This window comes from Podarcis vaucheri (assembly GCF_965113315.1).
Source record: "Podarcis vaucheri genome assembly, chromosome: 6".
In the NCBI taxonomy this organism is placed as follows: Eukaryota; Metazoa; Chordata; class Lepidosauria; order Squamata; family Lacertidae; genus Podarcis; species Podarcis vaucheri.
In genome coordinates, this window is record NC_138764.1 from 5,295,718 (window position 1) to 5,316,978 (window position 21,261).

Genomic DNA, 21,261 nt, shown 5'->3' on the forward strand with positions numbered 1-21,261 from the left:
CATAATGCCCCCCCATAGGTTTCTGAGGCTGAGCAGAGTGTTGAGGAGGTCCGGCTGTGCGGTGCCGGAGTGTTTGCTGTGAATGAGCAAAGGAGTAGCTGTGCTGAAATGCCAGAGGAGGACAAGGAGGACCCGGAGAGTCTCCATGCCTGGGCAGAGGTTTTGAAGCGGCTGGAGTGGATGCCGGTTGTGGTGATTTATGAGCCAGGTGGCTGTTGTGGAACAGCCTTGCAGCGCCAAGAAGCTGGAAGAGACTTGATTCCAGAGATGGCTGGTAGCGCTTGGTGCAGATGCAGCACTGGGAGGTATGGAGAGCCCAGAGGGGCCAGGAGCTGGCAGTGGTTTTACTGGCATGAAGCCATTCTGTTTCAGCAGACCTACTTACTAGAAGGGCAGCAACCCCCACAGTGACGTCCTGGCGTTTTTTCCTGCCTTGAAGTTTTGAGCTCTGTGATATTTTTTATGGTGATGTGCTTGATTGCCTGGTGGGTGGCTGAGCATAGGTTTGGTTTATGTCATCCCTGGAGGAAGGCCACTTGGATGTATGGTGACCCTGGACACCCAGCAGAGGCAAACTGGGTGGCTGTTGGAGACGGGGAAGGTCTTAGTACCCATCTCCAACTTCTGCAGTGAGGCGGACTGTGTGCTGTCAGAGAACAGATTTATCTCTGGTGTGTGATTCTCTGGCCATCTCAGAATTTTTTTTGGCAATGCCAACAGCAGCAGTGAAGAGAAGCCTCAGTGTGAAGAGATGCGTCTATGGAGGCTTTCTGCTGTTGTTTCCTGTTCTGTTCTGGACATTCCCAGTGAGAAGACACTTTTACAGTGAGAAGGAGAAGGAAGACTGCTATGTTTAATGCTGAGAAATGTAGCGGTAACCAGTGATCTGCGTTTAGTGGTTTTCCTGGGGGAAGCACTGATATCAATCCTAGGATGATAGTGGAACAGCTGTTTTTTGTGGTTGCTGGTGGTTTCTTAACAGCAACTGGTTTCTTAAGAGCAGCAGCAGTTCTGGTTTCATGCTGGACATTTTTCTGTCTTCAGTGTGCATGTTTGTCCCAGTTGTAAGAATTTCAATGCTGTAAATGCTAGTTTGTTGTTTAAATGCACATCTTTGTGCTGAAGGGCAGTAAAATTAGCTGTAGTCCTATCTTAAAGAATAAGGTGATTGATGAGGCCTTGATGAGGTTGGAAGGTGTCTTTAATGGTTTTATAACAGGTCATTTGCTGAGCCACGTTTTCTTTGGGTGAGCATCCCACATTGCAAACTTTTGGGGGGTATAAATCAACTGCAATAGTTTTGATTTGGAGTTTAACCTGTAAAATGTGAAATACAAAGTGTTTCTAATTTGTCAAATCAGGCAAAGGTGGGTCACTGGCCTGACAAAGAGGAGTATTTAATGTAATCTGTCTAATTGGTTTCTTTCCCCCAGTTCAAAGGGAGGGGCAAAGTTTTGCAAAAATCTCACAGGAGCTGGGCTACAGGCTGGATAAACTGTCAGGAAGGGGGAAGCTTGTGTTTTCTTGCTTAGCTATTTCCTCTGCTTAATGGTATACATGTTTGCTGTTTGGATGTATGAATACTTTTTCTTTATTGGGCTCTCTCTGAATTGGAGCTGGGCTGTTCTGAAGTTGTGCCTGTTTTTTGCTGAGGTGAGGTGTGAGTGGCTTGATAGTTTTGCAGCTTTGTGAGGGAAATCTCACACTGTGTTATCGGTGGTTTATTTTCCAGTTTTGGAATGCAGGGCTGCCTAGAACCAGCTCAGGATGAGTTTTTGGTATCCTGTTATTTCCTCAAGATGTTTTTCCCCCTGCTCTGGAGGCTAGGACTCAAACCAATGCCTTCAAGTTACCAGAAAGGAGATTCAGGAAAACCTTTCTGACAGAGTGGTTTTTCAGTGGAACCATCTCCCTCAGGAGGTTGTGGACTCCCCTTCTTTAAGCAGAGGTTGGCTGGCCATCTGTCATGGGTGCTTTAGTTGAGATTCCCAATCAGACATTTGCAGGTTTTTGAAATGGTTCAAAATGCTGCAAAAGCTGTTGTCCAGAGGTTAAAGTGGGACGAGTTGTTCACACTGTTTCAAAACGCATTCAGATCTCTGAAGGAAAATATTACTTTGCTTGTCTCTGTGAAAGGTGAAAGGTGGGGACATGTTAAAGTATTAAAATGTTGCCCTCCCCTTATCTACACAGAGAGGATATTGTTGGCATTCATGGAGAGAAAGGGTTATAACAAAGTGTTACATAGTGCACTTGTTAGCAGAAATCATAAAACAATGGCTATGCCTGTCTTGAAGCCATATTTTTAGAAAAAAATTCAACATTCCTGTCCTGAGTAAAAAAAATTGGTACGCTACATGCATTTCAGTGACTTCCAACCAAGTAACAATGTATAATTTAAAGCCCCCGCACCTTTAATCACTATTTTCCTTTTGCCTGCCTGCTCTCCTCTTTTTTCTATCAGTGCTCCCTGATGGAATGAGAAGTGACAAGCTGTAATTTTATTTTCTTCTTGGAATTCTGGTTCTGAATTGATAGAGAAGATTTAGTTCCAAGGGCTTCTCAGGATTAAATGACTCATTTGGAACTCTCTCTCTCTCTCTCTCTCTCTCTCTCTCTCTCTCTCTCTCTGTGCGTGTGTGTGTGTGTGTGTTGTTTCTTATTATGGGAAAGAGTTTGGGCACGTCTCTTTAGTGAGATGACCTATGGGGGCATATGAAAATATCCTCAGGGATGTAATTTCAGAGGCCCTTGTAAGGACCCAGGACCTATTGGTTGGTTGTTTTAAAAAGCTCCCCCCCCCCAAATATATAAAATTTATAGTCAATTGTTCCTACTTCTAGCATTCTGGTCAATGATGCCAAGACACTGGGGTGAACTAATTGTAAACATGCCAGGCTACTTGCTGTTGTTGTTTTCACTGCTTTTATTTTATTTTTTACAAACACAATGAAGAGAGAAGAGATTGCAAACATCACCAACTGGTATGAACAATAAGAATATTCAATCAATCCTAATTTAAACATATACACTACTATAAGCAGTCCCCATGTCCAAATCAGTATCTAAACAAGATGGATGATCAGCCATGCATTCAAACGTAGAAAGGGCAGTGAGATCTTCAGTTTCACATTGATTTATGATGTCTCTGCCCTGCCACCTAGGTATTGTGGACTATGGCCTACTGGAAAAGAAGAGGTTCAGAATAAACACGGCTTCGGGACCAAAAATGATTTGTGAAGGCAAATTTCCAAGTAAGACGTGCAGCAAACACCTTGGTTAATCTTCACTTTTGAAACATTAAGGTGCTGGTAGCCCTGAAAAGTTTTTGCCTTCCTTGGAGCTTGGCTTAGTGTTGCCTGAGTCATGGGGATGTGCATATTCTGCAAGCACCTTTTCTTCAACACACCTGATGCCTCCTTGTGGCTCATGTTTTGCCTGGATTGTACAGACTGAGCTGGTTGTAGCATATAAGGGTGAGCAGGCTTTCACTAGGGGAAAGGGATGGAGTTGACTTTGGTGGGGTAGGTGGGTGAGCCTTTACGGTTTTACTGTGGTTCAATGAACGAGGGGCCAACCAAGCCTTCTGGGCCCAGCAGTCTCCTCTGATGTTCCACCTGATCATGAGGCAGGACGTTATTGGAATAGCCTTATTCCCAGCCACCTGGGGCCAGTCACATTTGTGGCAAATCCTTCTGCTGTCTTGCCCTGCGCAGAAAAATGCATCTACGGCCTCTTTCACAAGTTCCATGAGGGTCCTGCAAAGTAATTCCTCAACCAGGGCGATGACAGCTTTGTGAATCCATCCTTTAATTTTTGTCTCCAAGGATTTATCAGAAAACTAGGCCAGTCATGCGTCATAACTACATTTGCTTCTGTTTAATTATGCTACATTAGTTAATCTTATTACCCCTTCAGGAGCCAACATTTCTCCATGGAATAAATCATATTTTGTTTGCTTGCTCTGCATACCATCTACAGATTTTATGACATCAGTATTCCCTGGCTGACTGAAGGTTGTACCAGCTTCTGTCTAAATCAAAAGAACTTTCCAGTTGGTGTTGCATAAGAAATCCAGAACTGTGGAGCAATTTGCAGGAGAATTTAAGTATTATAGAACCATAGGATTGTAGAGTTGGAAAGGACCATGAGAATCATCTAGTCCAACCCTCTGCAATGCAGGGATCTTTTGCTCAACATGGGGCTCAAATCCTTGACTCTGAGATTAGAAGTCTTGTGCTCGACTGTATTTACTAATATAAGCAGAAAGCAGCATACATACAGTCAGTGATAGTCAGGCTTTTTAATGTAATATTTGCTGTACCTGACAAGAGTAACTAGATCTAGTAGCACACAGTCAGCAAATTTATTGATTACTTTGAACCGGAACTATTTGATTCTTTTTAGCAATCCCCCTTATACAAAACTATTTTGCTCTATTCAGGACCACATCTTCAATATTCTTTGTTATCCAAATGGTAAAGGTAAAGGACCTCTGGACGGTTAAGTCCAGTCGAATTCAACTATGGGGTGCGGTGCTCATCTTCACTGCCCTTCTCAGGTCATGTGGCCAGCATGACTAAACTGCTTCTGGCTCAATGGAACACTGTGACGGAAGCCAGAGCGCATGAAAACGCCATTTACCTTCCCGCCACAGAAGTATGTACCAATTTATCTACTCATGCTGATATTCTTTCGAACTGCTAGGTTGGCAGAAGCTGGGGCAAAGCAATGGGAGCTCACGCCATTGCGCAGACTCAAACTGCCAACCTTTCTGATCAGTTATGTTGTTTGATTTTAGATGGAAGTTTCATTTTATTCTCTATCATCCATTGTCAAGGCCTTTGGCTATATACAATAAAACTGATTGCAGTGGTATATATTCTACTCATTCTCTTTGGGAAAAGGTACCACCAGTATACTCTATAATGATATGTGAATTTAAGGAGCCATTAGATTTACAGCAAAAAAATAAATCCCTTTCCAGTCCCTTCATGTTGCTAACTGGGTCAGATGTCTCAGAGCTGAAGCTCAAGAGGCTATTAAAACAGCTGTCACTTGAGAAAAGTCTCAAGGTGACACTTCGTTGTGAAAGCTGCACCAATGCTGCTGAGACTTTTGAGTTGTCACTTACAGATGTAAATGACATCAGTATTTCCTCCCTTTGGAGTGCTGTGACACTAGTCATGTTCCCTGAGCTCATTACTTAGAAAGTCATTAGGGTTTCTATATTTGCAGAGAAGTGTCATGTCTGTTTCTTGGACTAGACTCTTCTCTGAAAATCAAAGCAATTCAATTTTTAGAAGAAAAGTGCCCCATTAGAGAGAGATGTCTGGTTACTGAAGCTTTCCCTGGATCTGGGATCATCTACAATAGCAAACAAAACCTATACACTCTTTTAATTAAGGCTTTAAATTCTGTATATTGTATGGTTTTATTCTTAGTAAGTGGCTTTGAGACCCAGGTGACATGAAAAGCAGATTATAACAAATAAGCAAATAAATAAAAGCATATAATAGCATCAACCACCCTGAACCAGCTCATTTCTTTATTTGTTTTTGCCTTTACATCTGACTTTTCTTCCTAAGAATTTAAGTTAGCATTCACAGTTACCCACCTCTTCATTTTATTTTCACAACAACCCTGTGAGTTAGATTGACTAAGAGACCGTGATTGGCGCAAGCTCACCCACTGAGCTTCATGACTGATTCAAACTCTGGCCTCCCAGGTCCTCATCCAATATTCTACACCAGGGTGGTCCAACCCACAGCCTGTTGGCTGCATGGGGCTCACAAGGGCTTTTTGGCGGCCCTCTGCAACATTCAATTAAAAAAAACTTAAAACCTTTTTAAAAATTGTGTCATGTATTGGTAACAAAAGCTCATACAGTTGTTTGTGACTTAAATTTGTTTAAGAATTCAATATACTAAATCTATTAATTGTGCCTTTAATTATATATATTCAATTAAATCTATTAACTGTATATTAAATATATTATATTATTATATTATGCTACTGTATATTATATTAAATTACTGTGTATTAACTGTATATTAGCTATATTGCAAACACTTTTTTTACCAATATGGAAATTCAGTTCAGTGTGTGGCCTGTGGGCTCCATGTTGAAGTGCTCTTGCAGCCCACTTGGTAAGAAAAGTTGGACCGGCCTGCTGTGCACCGCTCTTAGAAATCATTTACATTTACATCCCGATCCAGCAAGTGAATGGATTCCCTTGATCAGTTGCAAGCCACACACAGAGACTTGAAGATGTGCAGTTGGTTGTGTCATGCGCCTTCACTAGCACCAGATGCTGTAGGCAGGGACATGGGGCACAACTTTTGAAACAAAACGGTGGTAATATCACTTGTGCACTGAGAGTTGTTAGGAGACCCCTAGTCCTCCCAGAGCTATAGTTCCCAGAGTTGCCTGGGAAGAGGGATGGATTGCTAAACCACTCTGAAACCTGTGGCTCTGCAAGGCGAATTGGAGTCTCCTGGCAGCTCTCAGCAGCCTGAACAGTCTACATTTCCCAAGACTCTCTGGGGTTTAAACCATGACGGTTTAAAGTGCCATGATGTTGCTTTAAACCAGCATTCCCCAAATTTGGGTGTCTAGCTGTTTTTGGACAACAGTTCCCATAATCCCTGACCTTGCTAGCTACGGATGATGAGATTTGCCGTCCAAAAACAGCTGGAGACCCAAGTTTGGGAAACACTGCTTTAAACATATGGTGCAAATGGAGCCTTGGGGTGTACCTGGGGAGACGGTCAGCTGCCTGAGAGTGCGTGGCCCCTAATGCAGGGTAGACCCTTAAAATTCCTGCCAGCTCTCCATTTCAAAGTAACCCGAATCACTACTGGCCATTCTCACAGCAGCATCCTCTTCCCCGAGGACTGTCCTGGTTTCTACAGAGCCTCCTCAGCTCAGCTCCATCTCTTGTTCCTGGATTACATTTGTTCAAAATCAACCCCCTTCAAGCCCTGATCAGTCAAGCCCAAAGCCTGTCTGGAGGATGACACTGTGTAGACCCACTGAGCAGAATGACAACTGCAGGGCAGAAACACCTGGCAGGCTGTGAACATACCCAGGTCTTTAGTTTGCAACTTGTCACTTCCCTCCCCCTTGGTACTTAATCTTGTGCTAATCCCCATTTTGTGCTTAATTAATCCATAGAATAATGTTGATTCTCTGCACCCCCCTGGGTACCTGCTACCCTGGTTTCTAAAATAACAAATGTGCAGAGATATTTTAACCCACCGGGAAGATGTTCATTTGGAAAACATTCCATCTCTCCCTTTCCCCCCTAAACACCATGTTCCTGTCAGTCTGCTGCTGTCACTTTGACAAGTTATGGTTTGCTATCGAAGTAGGGATGGCTTCTTGTTTACAACACATTGCAAAGTAACTGACAGTTATATTTTTAACAAGTAGCATTGAGAACATGGCAGACCTCTCCTAAACTGTGAGTAATTATGGGATGTCAGTACTGCTAATGGAGTTACCGTAAATGTTGTTTGGAATTGTAAAATGTTGGCAAAAACCTCTCCCGCTTCACCAGCAGAAAGCTGCATCAGCTATCAGGACAGATACTCTGAGTGTCTCAATATTTCCTGGTGTTTGGGCTCTCTTTTATGCTAAATCTGGACCCTCACTACAGAGCTAAGTACAAGTTGTGCTAACTTTCTGAGCCAATATTCTGCACCAAGAGTTGCTGGATTCTGCAGTCTGCCTAAATCATGCAAGTTTGCAGATTTGTCTAGTTCTTCTACAAGACCTAGGGAGGAGTCTCAACCATTGCAAATCCTGCTTGGAAACCACAATGACTCAGGCTTGCAGGATTTCACATTGACTACAAGCTTTCAAATCTCTCTCTGCAGGCTCAAAGACCAGAAATCATTTTCACTCTTAAAATTTGAGCTGGATGTTTATATAGCCAAGCTGTATTTTCAGACTCCAGGCACTGCTTCTCATCTGCAAAGTGGCATTAGAAGGACACAATCTGAAGGGAAAACAGCAGTGGTGGGCAGGTGGGAGCAGAATTTCTCACAGAAATTGCTCAGAAAAATGCCTGCACATTTTGCTTTGTAACATTCCTTTTCAGAGGGCTAGATACATAGTTTTAAAAATAATAATAGCTCAGAATCCAGGCTCCCTACTGGAATGGACTCTGATGCAATTGCTACAGTTGCACCATTATAATCTGACCTTGCCCGCAACACTGGCATGAGGGGAAGCGTCAAGGGCCCCTGGACTCTGTCAAGATTTGGCACGACTCAGCAGCCCAGATGCCAGAGGAAGAAGGAGCAGAGACAGGTTTGGAGATGGGTACCCAAGGCCCCATCAGGAAGTAGGGAGACTTTGACCAGCCAGAGGGAGGGGCTGAACAGGAGGAGATTGTGGGATGTGAGACACATAGCAGTCAAGTACAACATTCCCAGAAGGAAGGGACATGCTAGGGGATGCTCTGTACCAGCCAGGAGAAAACGTCCTGTTTCCTCCTGAGCTGGGACAGACTTCCTCTCTGCATGTGACTCGGTGTGGGTGTGGTCTACTCTGGGTAGGGGAGCACACGTTCTTCTCTTGCTCTCTCTCCTCCATTTTGCTTTTCCATGTGTTAGCTGCACAGGGGTCTGCAACCTTTATGACAAAAAGAGCCACTTGGACCCATTTCCAAAGAAAAAAACAACAACTGGGAGTCGCAAAACCATTGCAACATTTAAAACAAATATATCTCCGGAGCTGCGATCTGACAGCGGACGGGAAGGTGATGTCTTCCCGCCCCATGCGACGTCACAGTCAGTACAGCGCCCGCCACAGTGGGGTGTGTCGGGGCGCACAATGCGCCTCCTCCCCTCGCTAGTATCCGCCCCGGAGCCGCGGCAAAGGTGTAAAAGAGCCACATGCGGCTCCGGAGCCGCGGGTTGCAGACCTCTGTGTTAGCAGAAGTGACTGCCTGTTCGCAGTCACTTAGGAACTAACTCCCTTATGGGATAGTTCCACATGTGTATATAGGTTTGTAACCTAAGTCTGCCTTCAGGGATCCAACTGTGAACTGAATGATTGTGAGCAAATTACTTTTATGTTGACTTTCATAAGATGATCGTGTCTATTCTTTTAAGAGGGATAAGAAGGGATCTTACCAGGAATCTCCTATAGAGAGGCTCAGACGAGCCTGCAACAAGCAAACTGCCTTGCCTTCAAAAGGGGAATGTTTAAACTCTGCTAAGATATAGAACTTGCTAACACAAGTTAGGAAGAATATCATCAAACAATATCTCCTCTCCTGACTCCCTGGACATTCCCACAGAAGTGGCATCAGAGCTGGAGGGAGAGGGACGTGTGCGCATGTGCAGCTGTCTCCCAGGATGAGAGAGTCCTGTCAATAAGCCCACTCCACTCTATCTATAAAAGACTGGCAGGAGGGGGGTGTCAACTGTTGGGGCATCTTTCAGGTTTCGTTTGGTTAAGAACTTCTTGGAATCTTGACTTCTGGACTTTGTGTTTGCTGCTAAGCCTGGACTGCTATTAGTCTGAATGCTATTACAGTGGTACCTCGGGTTAAGAACTTAATTCGTTCCGGAGGTCCGTTCTTAACCTGAAACTGTTCTTAACCCGAGGTACCACTTTAGCTAATGGGGCCTCCTGCTGCCAGTGCACGATTTCTGCTCTCATCCTGAAGGAAAGTTCTTAACCTGAGGCACTATTTCTGGGTTAGCGGAGCCTGTACCCTGAAGTGTCTGTAACCCAGGGTACCACTGTATCTCTTCCAACTAAAAGTTGCTGACTTTGGGACAGGAGCCTGACAGAATGAGGCCCCAGGGCAGGAATTCCAGGAGGGAAGTTCTAAGCAGGGAAATGATAAGGCCAGAGTTGAGGAATCTGCGGCCCTCCAGGTGCATTTATGTTATATATAACATGTCTATACTGCCTCACATTTCCAAAGGAATCTCCAGGCAGTTTGCAACCTGTCTTAAATAAAACACTACAATATATCAGACACTACAGATGAGAATCAGATACAAATACAATCATGATCCACATTTAAAGCAGCATGATTACAGGAAAACAAAATATTCTCTTAAAACGTAAAAAGAAAAATCAAATGCAAGAATGTGGCTAAACAGCTCAGTTGCTTTGAGCATGGTGCTGATAACACCAGGGTCACAACTTTGATCCCCATCTGGCAGAGGATTTCAACCTTTTTGAGTCCACGGCTCCCTTGACTGAACAGTTGGGCTGAATTTCCCTTCATCAGGAATGCAGCAGGAAGAAAAAGGGGACAAACCTCCCAAGGGAAAATAATCCCTTTTGCTTTTGTCGGAATTGGGGGGGGCAGCCATGGAAGCCTTTGCCTAGCTATCTTTAGCGTAAGCAAGCATGTTTGTGAGAATGGTTTGCTCCCCTGGGACGATGGCGGATGCATATTTACGAAGGAAGTGGAAACTTCGACTTGTTCAGGGACATGAGCTGTTAGTAGCAAGGAGCTCTGTGCCAGCAGCCTTTTCAGAAAACTCCGCAAAGATTTAACCTCCAGGAGGATGTTAAAGGGAAGAAGGAAAGGGATATGGGAGTTTGCACGGAAGCTGGAGTAAATCCCAGCAGAAATGCTGAGTCAAAGTCATCTTCCCATGTGAGAAAGAAACTTGCCCATCCATTTGTAAACACACACATCTTTTCTCCTGAGAGTATTTTAGCTTGAAATGGGAAAGGGCCATAGCTCAGCGGCAAAACACCCAGCTTCCTAACTGCTGAGTCCCCAAGCCTCCCAAGACAAGCATTTGGAGCCGAGTTTTTCAAACTTTTTATGTTGGTGACACACTTTCTAGACATGCATCATTTCGTGACACAGTAATTCAGTTTTACTAGGAAACTGGAGTTTAATCCAACCCCTTTCCAGCCCTGGGAGGAGCGCAGGGAGCGTTCACTCGACACACCTACACACGGCAGCTGACACACTAACGTGTTGCGACACACAGTTCGGAAAGCTCTGATTTAGAATGTTAGACTTGGAACAGGAAGACTGAGATTTGAATTGCTACTCAAACTATGAAGTTCACTACAGAACTTCAACCCAACCTACCTCCACAGGGATATTGCGAAGGAAGGGCAAGATAAAAGTGGAAACAAAGAAACAACAACAACAACACTGTTAGGTGTTAAGAAGTCCTTGGCCGGGCAGCATCTTGTGATTTTTCTAATAGTGAAAGTAGGCAGCATGCTTTTATGGGAGTTCACCTCTCATGCATTAACAAGGAGTCGAATGTAAGTCTTCAGTTCATCTTAGTATGAGCTTTCACAGTCCAAAAGCCCACTTTGCCATGCGCCACACTTGTGTGGATGGACTATATCCAGCTATTTCTGGGAATGAAGAAACTGCAATAACGTTTGCACCAGCTCTGAATGACAAAGGGGGAAGACATCAGAAGCGCTTTGCCATCCTCACAAAACCAGAAAGGCTCCAATGCAAAGATCCAGCCCATAACAAGATGACTTGTCTCTGCCTGTAAGAAATCTATAGCTATAGCAATATGAACTTTGACCTATTAAAAAGCCTAAATCCTTTTTTTTGTTTGTTTCTGCAACAATTATGTAACTAGTCCTGCCTACAAGATGCATTTATATTTGACTGCTAATTAATTAAGGACAGGAGCTGGGCAAGAAGGCGGATCTTACAGATTTGAAAAGAAAGAAAGAAAGAAAGAAAGAAAGAAAGAAAGAAAGAAAGAAAGAAAGAAAGAAAGAAAAGGTTCAATGGGTAGTTAGCTGTAATTTGAAATTAAAGCCTGGGCAAAGATGCAGAGTTAAGAGACAACATACAGTGCTGAGTGACTATTGTCTGTCTTGAATGAGAGCAACAATAATAAAACAGTATCAGGAATTTATACAGGGCATTCAGTTCTAAGGCATCTTGCAAACAACAACAATGTAAAGTACATAGTAAGGCTGCCATCTTAAGCTAGGTGGGTGGGAAATCTGAAGGTAGTTGAAAAGCCGTATCCTGTCTTCTGCTCAGCTTGAGATGCTGGGGTGGAAGTGAAAGTGACAGGAGCACACCACTTTCCCCCACCCATTTCTGGGCTGGAAACAATGGGAGGGAGAGATTTTGACATGTTCTTGAGCATGTCTACCTTTCTTCCTGGTTTGAGGCCATCCTAGGGCAGCTTTGTTTCCTTCAGATAGAGGACACCTCCTGATCCTCCCACAGCATCCCCCCCCCCAAAAAAATGCCCCTCACTTTGATCCATCCAGCTTTGGAGCTAGGACATCAGCCATGTCAGGACACTGGAGGATCTGGCAGCAGTGAGGGGAGAGGATCCGACATCAGATCTCCCTCTCTAACACTGAATTGGGAACAGCTGCTTCTGGAGGGTGAACAGGAGAGCAGAAGTAGCAGGGTGGGGGGGATTGTGGGACTGCAGTTGCTTAACCCTTTCCCCAGTCCCTCTCTGATACTCCCACCACCATCTAAGGGTTCCAAACAAACGTAATCATACATGGCATCCTGTCTTTTGGGAAACAGAGCTTTGTGCAGTGAGACCAAGCCTTGATTAAATTCTAACCCTTCTTGGGTCCAAGGATAGATGGGTCTGGCACCCACAAACTCATAACAATGGGCCTCAGGCTGCCTTCCATCTTTGTCATCCTATGGGCTAAAGGACAATTGTGGCAGGATATGGATGGCTCAGTGTCTTAACCAGCCTGGGAAGAGACAGAGGGTTGGGGAGCCTGAGGCTGCCTCCTTGCATTTTGAGACTGTGGCCCCATCTGCAAAATACATTGAAAGGAGCATCATACCACTTTAAAGAGTCATGGCCTGCCCCAAAGAATCTTGGGAGCCGTGGCTCTTGGTTGAAGAGTCTGAAATGCACTCTCAATTTTAATAATAATAATAATAATAATAATAATAATAATAATAATAATAATAATAATAATTTATTTATACCCTGCCCATCTGGCTGGGTTTCCCCAGCCACTCTGGGCAACTTCCAGCAAAACACTAAAATACAATAACCTATCAAACATTAAAAGCTTCCCTAAACAGGGCTGCCTTTAGATGTCTTCTAAAAGTTTGGTAGTTATTTTTCTCTTTGACACCTGATGGGAGGGCGTTCCACAGGGCGGGCGCCACTACTGAGAAGGCCCTCTGCCTGGTTCCCTGTAACTTGGCTTCTCGCAGGGAGGGAACCGCCAGAAGGCCCTCGATGCTGGACCTCAGTGTCCAGGAAAAGCTATGGCGGTGGAGACGCTCCTTCAGGTATACTGTGGTGAGCTAGTGTGGTGCAGTGGTTAAGAGAGGTGGACTCGTAATCTGGGGAACCGGGTTTGATTCCCTGCTCCTCCACATGCAGCTGCTGGGTGACCTTGGGCCAGTCACACTTCTCTGAAGTCTCTCAGCCCCACTGACCTCACAGGGTGTTTGTTGTGGGGGAGGAAGGGAAAGGAGAATGTTCGCTGCTTTGAGACGCCTTCGGGTAGTGATAAAGTGGGATATCAAATCCAAACTCTTCTTCTTCTTCTTCTACTGGACTGAGGCCGTTTAGGGCTTTAAAGGTCAGCACCAACACTTTGAATTATGGGGAGTTGGCCATTCCAGCACAGCTTCAGAGCTTGACCTCATGAGCTGCTTCCAACACTGGCTCCTTGATGCCTGCTCTCCTAGAAATATGCCTCGACTGCTTTTACAGCTGAGCCTGCTCTGTTATGGTATGAAAACAGTGGCAGGCCACACAACCACAATTTCTTTGTGCTCTTACCTCAGCACAAAGAAATACAGATTTACTTCCTCCCATCTTTATCCTGCCTTGCACTTGTACTTCTAAATTTGGCCACACAATGGCGATTTGCAGCCAAAAATCTGCTTTGCTATGTGGTCTAGCTGATTTATTCGTAGACCAGGAATTAATTGATGGAAAATATTTATTAGTCATATTCTACCTCTGTTTGCACTGAATCATTTTATGCAAAATACTGTTTCATGGTTCACTTCTCCAAGCTGGAAAAACTTCTGGAGTCAGCCTTTAGGTACAACTTCCTTGAGAGAACATATGCTAAGATACTTATGGTGAAGTGATATATGTTTACTTACAAATGTATTTATTTACTTATTTATTGCATTTATATTATGTCTTTCTGCCAAGGTGGTTTTAGTTTTAAAATACTAAAACAAATAAATGATGCAAAATGTAAAGTCTTTGGGTCATTCCCCCCATCACTCAAATGTCAAAGCTGTTCTATGTTGTCCTGTTAAAGTGGTACCTCATACAGTGGTACCTCTGGTTACGTACTTAATTCGTTCTGGAGTTCCGTTCTTAACCTGAAACTGTTCTTAACCTGAAGCACCACTTTAGCTAATGGGGCCTCCTGCTGCCGCCGCGCCACCGGAGCACAATTTCTGTTCTCATCCTGAAGCAAAGTTCTTAACCTGAGGCACTATTTCTGGGTTAGCAGAGTCTGTAACCTAAAGCGTTTGTAACCTGAGGTACCACTGTACATACTAAATTTGCCTGATCCATACAAACTTTCAATGGCCTTATGTTCAAATGTATATTATTGGGAAAATATTAACTTAATGTGTATTTTTTAGCACTTTATTTTATGAGGTAATGGCTGTGAACCCTGATATGTCCCCCCTGAATTTTATTAATATTTACTACAAGAGTGTTACTTTAACTTCATAATAAAGTCTTGAAAATTAATCACACATTTTTTCTTTACAACAACCCTGTGAGGTTAGGTGGAGAGATTGTAATTGGCTCAAGGTGACAGACATATACTACAGATGCATATGTGTACGCCAAGATCGAACACGGGTATTTCTGATATTTTTTTTTAATGATCTGTGATATTGTGTGTGTTGATGCTGGTCTGTGACCGTATTAATAAATTCATTCATTCATTCATACTTCTAGAAGGGTCAGGCAAATGGCACAAAGATCTGAAATCTGTTTTCCGTTGGATGCCTCTTCTGCTGCTGCTATTAATAGGCCTTTTTGGGCTCCGCTGCTTGGGGCAAGGAGGGAGGGGGCAATATTTGCAGCAAAAATCAGCATTACTGTTGCCAGGTAACCGCATTTCCAATGGTACCATAGCGCTAGGGAAGAGATGAAAGCTGGCTTGAGGAAATGGCTCACTGTGTAGCTTTGATCAGTGACTCACAGGGGAGGAAGGAGGACGCACAAGGCAGGAAATGCATCCCTGCACATAAAAGATGGGAGAATCTGATGAATTTCCTCTGAAAAGGTGTAAACAATTCAAGTTGAGGGAAGGAGAAGACAAGCTAGCCCCTTAATAGTTCACATTGTGTTCTTTGCTCTCCTGTATCCCTACTGACAATGTTACTTGACCGCTGTGTCCAAATATCGGACGTTCAATGTGTACCTGATGGGGAGCCATTGGGATTCCATCTCTTCTCCCTACCTTTCTTGTGGAGTCAACACCCAAAATTAATGGAGGAGGGTTGTGAAGGGGGCATTGTGCCAGGAACCTCACCCTGAGCAGCACTCTGGGCTCTGATTCTGACATGGCTGAGCTAGTGCTAGTAGGATTGGGGCCCCAAATCTAGGGCAGAGGTTCTCAACCCTTTTGGCCAACTACATTTTTTCTGCGGCTTCCCTGTGGGGAAATGCCCCCCCAAGCCTCAGGAGCCCAGTTATGTCCTCCCTTGCCTGCCGAGCTGGCAGCCTCTCACCCTTTTTTGAACACCTTCTCTCTTTCCCCAGCCTCCTCCCCTCTCCTTGGGTGTCCTCTGAGCAGCCTCTGCCGCCGCCCCGGTCTCTGAGCTGCCCCCCGCCAAAAAGAGAGGTGCTTCCTCACCCTGCCTGGGAAGACGGTGGCCCCCTGCTCACCTTGGGAGGCAGCAGAGGCAGCAGCAGGCGCTGCTGGGTCTGCATGGCGGAAAGACTCCCCTTTGGCACCAGGCACTCACCTCCCAGGCAAGCCTTGCACACAGCAAGCTCCAGGAAGGCCAGGGCAGCGCCTGCCCGCCCTCTCACTGGTCTGCCCATTCCCAACAGCAAGGGTTAGTGGACTGGCTGGCTGGGCTCCCTCACCCCCTTGCTGGCTTACTCCAAGGCTGCCTCAAACAGCTGTGCCAGCCTTTGCGGGGCAGAGACGCAAGAGAGCCTCAGAGGAGGGAGGGAAGGAAAGAGGGACAGAGGCCAGCGTTGCCCACAGCACCCCAGGGTGCCATAGCAAACTGGCTGAAAACCACTGGTCTAGGGACTCTTTCCTGGTCAGGTTGGGGGGTGCCACTTTGTGATGCACCTCAGGTGCCAAAAAGTATTGGGCTGAACATGGAGAAAGTGAAAAGGAGTATAGTGGTACCTTGGTTCTTGAAATATACTCAGAGTCGCAAAGTGATTTCATGCTCTTTATTCAGCTCATAGTGGTGAGGAGGAATGAATGAAAGTCCCCTCACAGTATCTGCTTTATATACATTATTTACACAATGGGCTGCACATGATTGGCTAATTCCGGAATTCTACTGTAAGCCTATCAGGTTGTGGATTCGCTTCTATCTGGAGCAGGATTGGGTGGTTCCTGCCAACCAATCATACTGCTGCATTGTTCTAGGACTAATCAGACTGCTGCATTCTGAATCCTATTGTTCTAGGACCAATCAGACTGCTGCAGTTTGGATCCTATTGTTCTAGGACCAATCAGACTGCTTCAGTTTGGATCCTATTCAACTACATAACAGTTCTCAAACTTAATCCGTTTTGGAAGTCCGTTCCAAAACCAAAGTGTTCCAAAATCAAGGTGCGCTTTTCCATAGAAAGTAACGCAAAATGGATTAATCCGTTCCAGACTTTTAAAAACAACCCCTAAAACAGCAATTAAACATGAATTTTACTGTCTATCAAGACCATTGATCCATAAAATGAAAGCAATAAACAATGTGATGCACCTCAGGTGCCAAAAAGTATTGGGCTGAACATGGAGAAAGTGAAAAGGAGTATAGTGGTACCTTGGTTCTTGAAATATACTCAGAGTCGCAAAGTGATTTCATGCTCTTTATTCAGCTCATAGTGGTGAGGAGGAATGAATGAAAGTCCCCTCACAGTATCTGCTTTATATACATTATTTACACAATGGGCTGCACATGATTGGCTAATTCCGGAATTCTACTGTAAGCCTATCAGGTTGTGGATTCGCTTCTATCTGGAGCAGGATTGGGTGGTTCCTGCCAACCAATCATACTGCTGCATTGTTCTAGGACTAATCAGACTGCTGCATTCTGAATCCTATTGTTCTAGGACCAATCAGACTGCTGCAGTTTGGATCCTATTGTTCTAGGACCAATCAGACTGCTTCAGTTTGGATCCTATTCAACTACATAACAGTTCTCAAACTTAATCCGTTTTGGAAGTCCGTTCCAAAACCAAAGTGTTCCAAAATCAAGGTGCGCTTTTCCATAGAAAGTAACGCAAAATGGATTAATCCGTTCCAGACTTTTAAAAACAACCCCTAAAACAGCAATTAAACATGAATTTTACTGTCTATCAAGACCATTGATCCATAAAATGAAAGCAATAAACAATGTACTGTAGTCACACAATCAATCAGCAGCTGAACTGGGTTCCACACAGTCACAAAAACAAAGCAAAAAAGCCACAAAAATGCAAAATAAATAGCAAAAACAGGCAGACCTCAGTGTAACACTCAAAACAGAAGCATGGCACTCAAAATGGAGCATGTTCGGCTTCCGAAAAAAGTTTGCAAACTGGAACACTTACTTCTGGGTTTGCAGTGATTGGGTTCCAAGTTGTTTGCGTACCAAGGCGTTTGAGAACCAAGGTACCACTATATCCACACAAGTATTCAAAAACAAAGTTGACATTTCTGAAAAGGATTGTGGTGTTAGGCAGTTTAGTCCCTGGTTTTTAATCATACAACACTTCTAGTGATGGTTCCATCAGCAGAAGAGGATGGTTGATGTAGTTGCTCATTGGGAGAGGAGATACACATGTGTCAGGAGTTCAGGCTACACTCGAGTAGGACCCTGGCAGAGACACATGCCCAACTGGCATGTTCTTCCCCTCCTGGTTGATCGTTCGGGAGCTTCAAAAGCTTTCTTCAGCCCAATCATCACAGTGACCAATGCCAACCGACACCGGCACACTTAGGGATCCGCAGAGTTTGTGCATCATGCGCGTGACAGACCTCAGCAACTCAGCATTTTGGCTAATCTACTTTATTTACATATAAACACACATGGAGCACTGCAACATGGCTCCCTCTCTCTCTAGCATCAGACAGCAAAGAGAAAAAGAACAAAGGACAATAGTCCCACTTCACGGAACACACTAACACAAACATCCTGTCTCCATCACTTCCCACTCTGTGGAGTCAAAACATACACCGTCATGTGATAGACAACAATCCTATGACTGCAGTCATAGATCAGGAATTCTAACAACATGGAGGGTTTGGGAGAGGGCATGCTTTCAGATCCTTTAACTTCTTGGTAGCGTCATTATGACATACGCTGCATATTGTGACACCCACGCAGCTCTTCCGGACAACACTCCCTCCTCTGCCATAGTGATCCCTTTCTTTGCCTCTTAGCTGCTGAATGTTCTTGTGACACTAGTTTGCATTGTACTCGAGTTGGCTTTGCAATAATGAATATAAATCAAATGGAAAATCAGCACAGGGAAAATATTTCCTTTTATAGGTAAGACAATTTACTGTTTGTATATCAGAGAAGAAGCTAGTCACCTAGAGCTTTCTTCAGTGTTCTACATCTTGTGCATTTATCTACCTGTGATTTTTGTCGTGATGAAAGAGATGCTTAATAACCTGATCCTTGTGTAATAACAAAAAAGAAATTGGTGGGGGGCAGCGTCAACCAATAGAGCAGCAGTTCTTATGCAGACCACTTGAAAATTGCTGTGCATCTTGGGGGACCTCTTCATACACATGTGTACAAATGAATGTTCATACATAACTCATATTTTAATAACTGCAGACTTGCCTTTCAGATGTGATGGATGAAGAAAAAAAAATGTTGTTGTTGCTGTTGTTGTTGTTATTTAAAATGTACATACTGCCCTTCATCCTAAGATCACAGGGCCATTTACAGCATAAAAATACAAAATGAAAGCACAAAATACATATGAAAACCAGAGGCCTCAAAGGCCTTTTTAGCCTGCTCAGTAATCGTGCCTAGGCAAACACAGCCTTCATCTGATTCATCAGAAAACATAAATCAAATGCAAGGCTAAGCTCAGGTATTTTTGAATGATCCGCAATCTTCCATGGATCACCTGAGTGTAACTTATAGATCCCCAGTGGTTCATAGGTCACAATTTGAGGTCCTAGAAATCTGAGGTAGTAGAAAGCTGAGAATAGCTTATTATGTTGTAAGAAACAGCATATGCTGAAGAAATATTGTAGCCCCATGTGGTGAAAAAAACTTTTTTGAGGGCAAGTCAGGTTATTCCATTCTCTCATGATATACTGTTATTTTTGCTGCCTCCTGGAAGGAGTTCTGCGCACAATGCACTGGGCCACAAAGCATTCCTTTGTAAGAAAGCATTTCCTCGGTGGTGAAGGTTCCTTGTTCCAACTCCAGCAGTTTCTGGATATCAGATAAAGAAGTAATAACCTACAGTTGAGCAAAGGTTGCTTTTTCATGGAAATTAGTTCTATCTGAAAAGTGATTGTTTCTTCATTAAAAAGTAAGAACTGTGCCGAACATTCTGCAAATTCCCTTTTTAGCCACTTCCAGGTTGGTTTGGGGTGGACTGAAGCCCCACCAAAATCAATGGGGACCCACAGCAAAAGAAAGAACACCCTGGGTATATGGCAGCCCCATTCTCCACGACTTCTGAGAAGATTCTTTCACTCCGAGAGAGAGGAAAGTGTGTGATGTTTCTTTGGGAAACTGAGTGACAACTGAGAGGAGAGGAGAGGAGAGAAGAGAAGAAAGGGCTTGGTGCATGGCCCTTGTGGTCTCTTCCAACTCTATGATTCTATGATTCATCTGCGGCAGCACAGCTGGACGCCTTCCTCTGCCCCAGCTGCAACAAGACATGTCTCTCCCACTTCGGTCTCTACAGCCACAGCAGGCTCTGCAACCTTCCAACAGTTTGCCTTTGCTTCCCAAGGGACATTCCTCCATTGTCTCCTGAGATAGACGGGTGCCAACAAGTAAAGAAAAAGTCAACAACAAAAAATTAGAATAAAAGTCTGAGTAGATGTCTTTAGGAGAGAATGTTTTGGTGCCATTGCTTTTCTGATTACTGTGTACCCTTGATTTAGATTTATTTTTTTAACATCTGTTTGCCAAAAGTCTAGAGCTTTTATCTCCAAATTCGTATAAGCATTGCTTCGTGTATAAGAGGTTGAGTAGTGTGTTATTAATTGCAAATTAGGATGGGGGTGGGGAGAGAATCATGAATGTTGCACAACATTTGTCAAGTTGAATAAGAACCGAATAGGCAGATTATTACCAATTCTTGAGAAATAATTTTAGCTAAAATTATTTAGCTAAAATAATTAGCTAAATTATTTTAGCTAATGCGGCAGCTAAAAAAGCCAATGCAATTCTGGGCTGCATCAATAGGAGTATAGCATCTAGATCAAGGGAAGTAATAGTGCCACTGTATTCTGCTCTGGTCAGACCTCACCTGGAGTACTGTGTCCAGTTCTGGGCACCACAGTTCAAGAAGGACACTGACAAACTGGAACGTGTCCAGAGGAGGGCAACCAAAATGGTCAAAGGCCTGGAAACGATGCCTTATGAGGAACGGCTAAGGGAGCTGGGCATGTTTAGCCTGGAGAAGAGGAGGTTAAGGGGTGATATGATAGCCATGTTCAAATATATAAAAGGATGTCACATAGAGGAGGGAGAAAGGTTGTTTTCTGCTGCTCCGGAGAAGCGGACACGGAGCAATGGATCCAAACTACAAGAAAGAAGATTCCACCTAAACATTAGGAAGAACTTCCTGACAGTAAGAGCTGTTCGACAGTGGAATTTGCTGCCAAGGAGTGTGGTGGAGTCTCCTACTTTGGAGGTCTTTAAGCAGAGGCTTGACAACCATATGTCAGGAGTGCTCTGGTGGTGTTTCCTGCTTGGCAGGGGGTTGGACTCGATGGCCCTTGTGGTCTCTTCCAACTCTATGATTCTATGATTCTAATAATAATAATAATAATAATAATAATAATAATATATTATTTATACCCCGCCCAACTGGCTGGGTTTCCCCAGCTACCCTGGGCAGCTTCCAGCAAAAGATTAAAATACAATAATTC

At 44.0% G+C, this 21,261-nt stretch overlaps 1 protein-coding gene across 1 annotated transcript in view; it reads left to right on the top strand.

Moving 5' to 3' along the window:
* Positions 1 to 841: 841 nt before the first annotated feature.
* The window catches only part of RGS8 (regulator of G protein signaling 8), an 84,231-nt gene continuing 63,811 nt past the window's right edge, over positions 842 to 21,261 (top strand). The window contains exon 1 of the mRNA XM_082229110.1: positions 842 to 868. Within this exon, the coding sequence (XP_082085236.1) occupies positions 857 to 868 (12 nt within the window). The 5' untranslated portion in view covers positions 842 to 856. The remainder of the gene's footprint in view (positions 869 to 21,261) is intronic.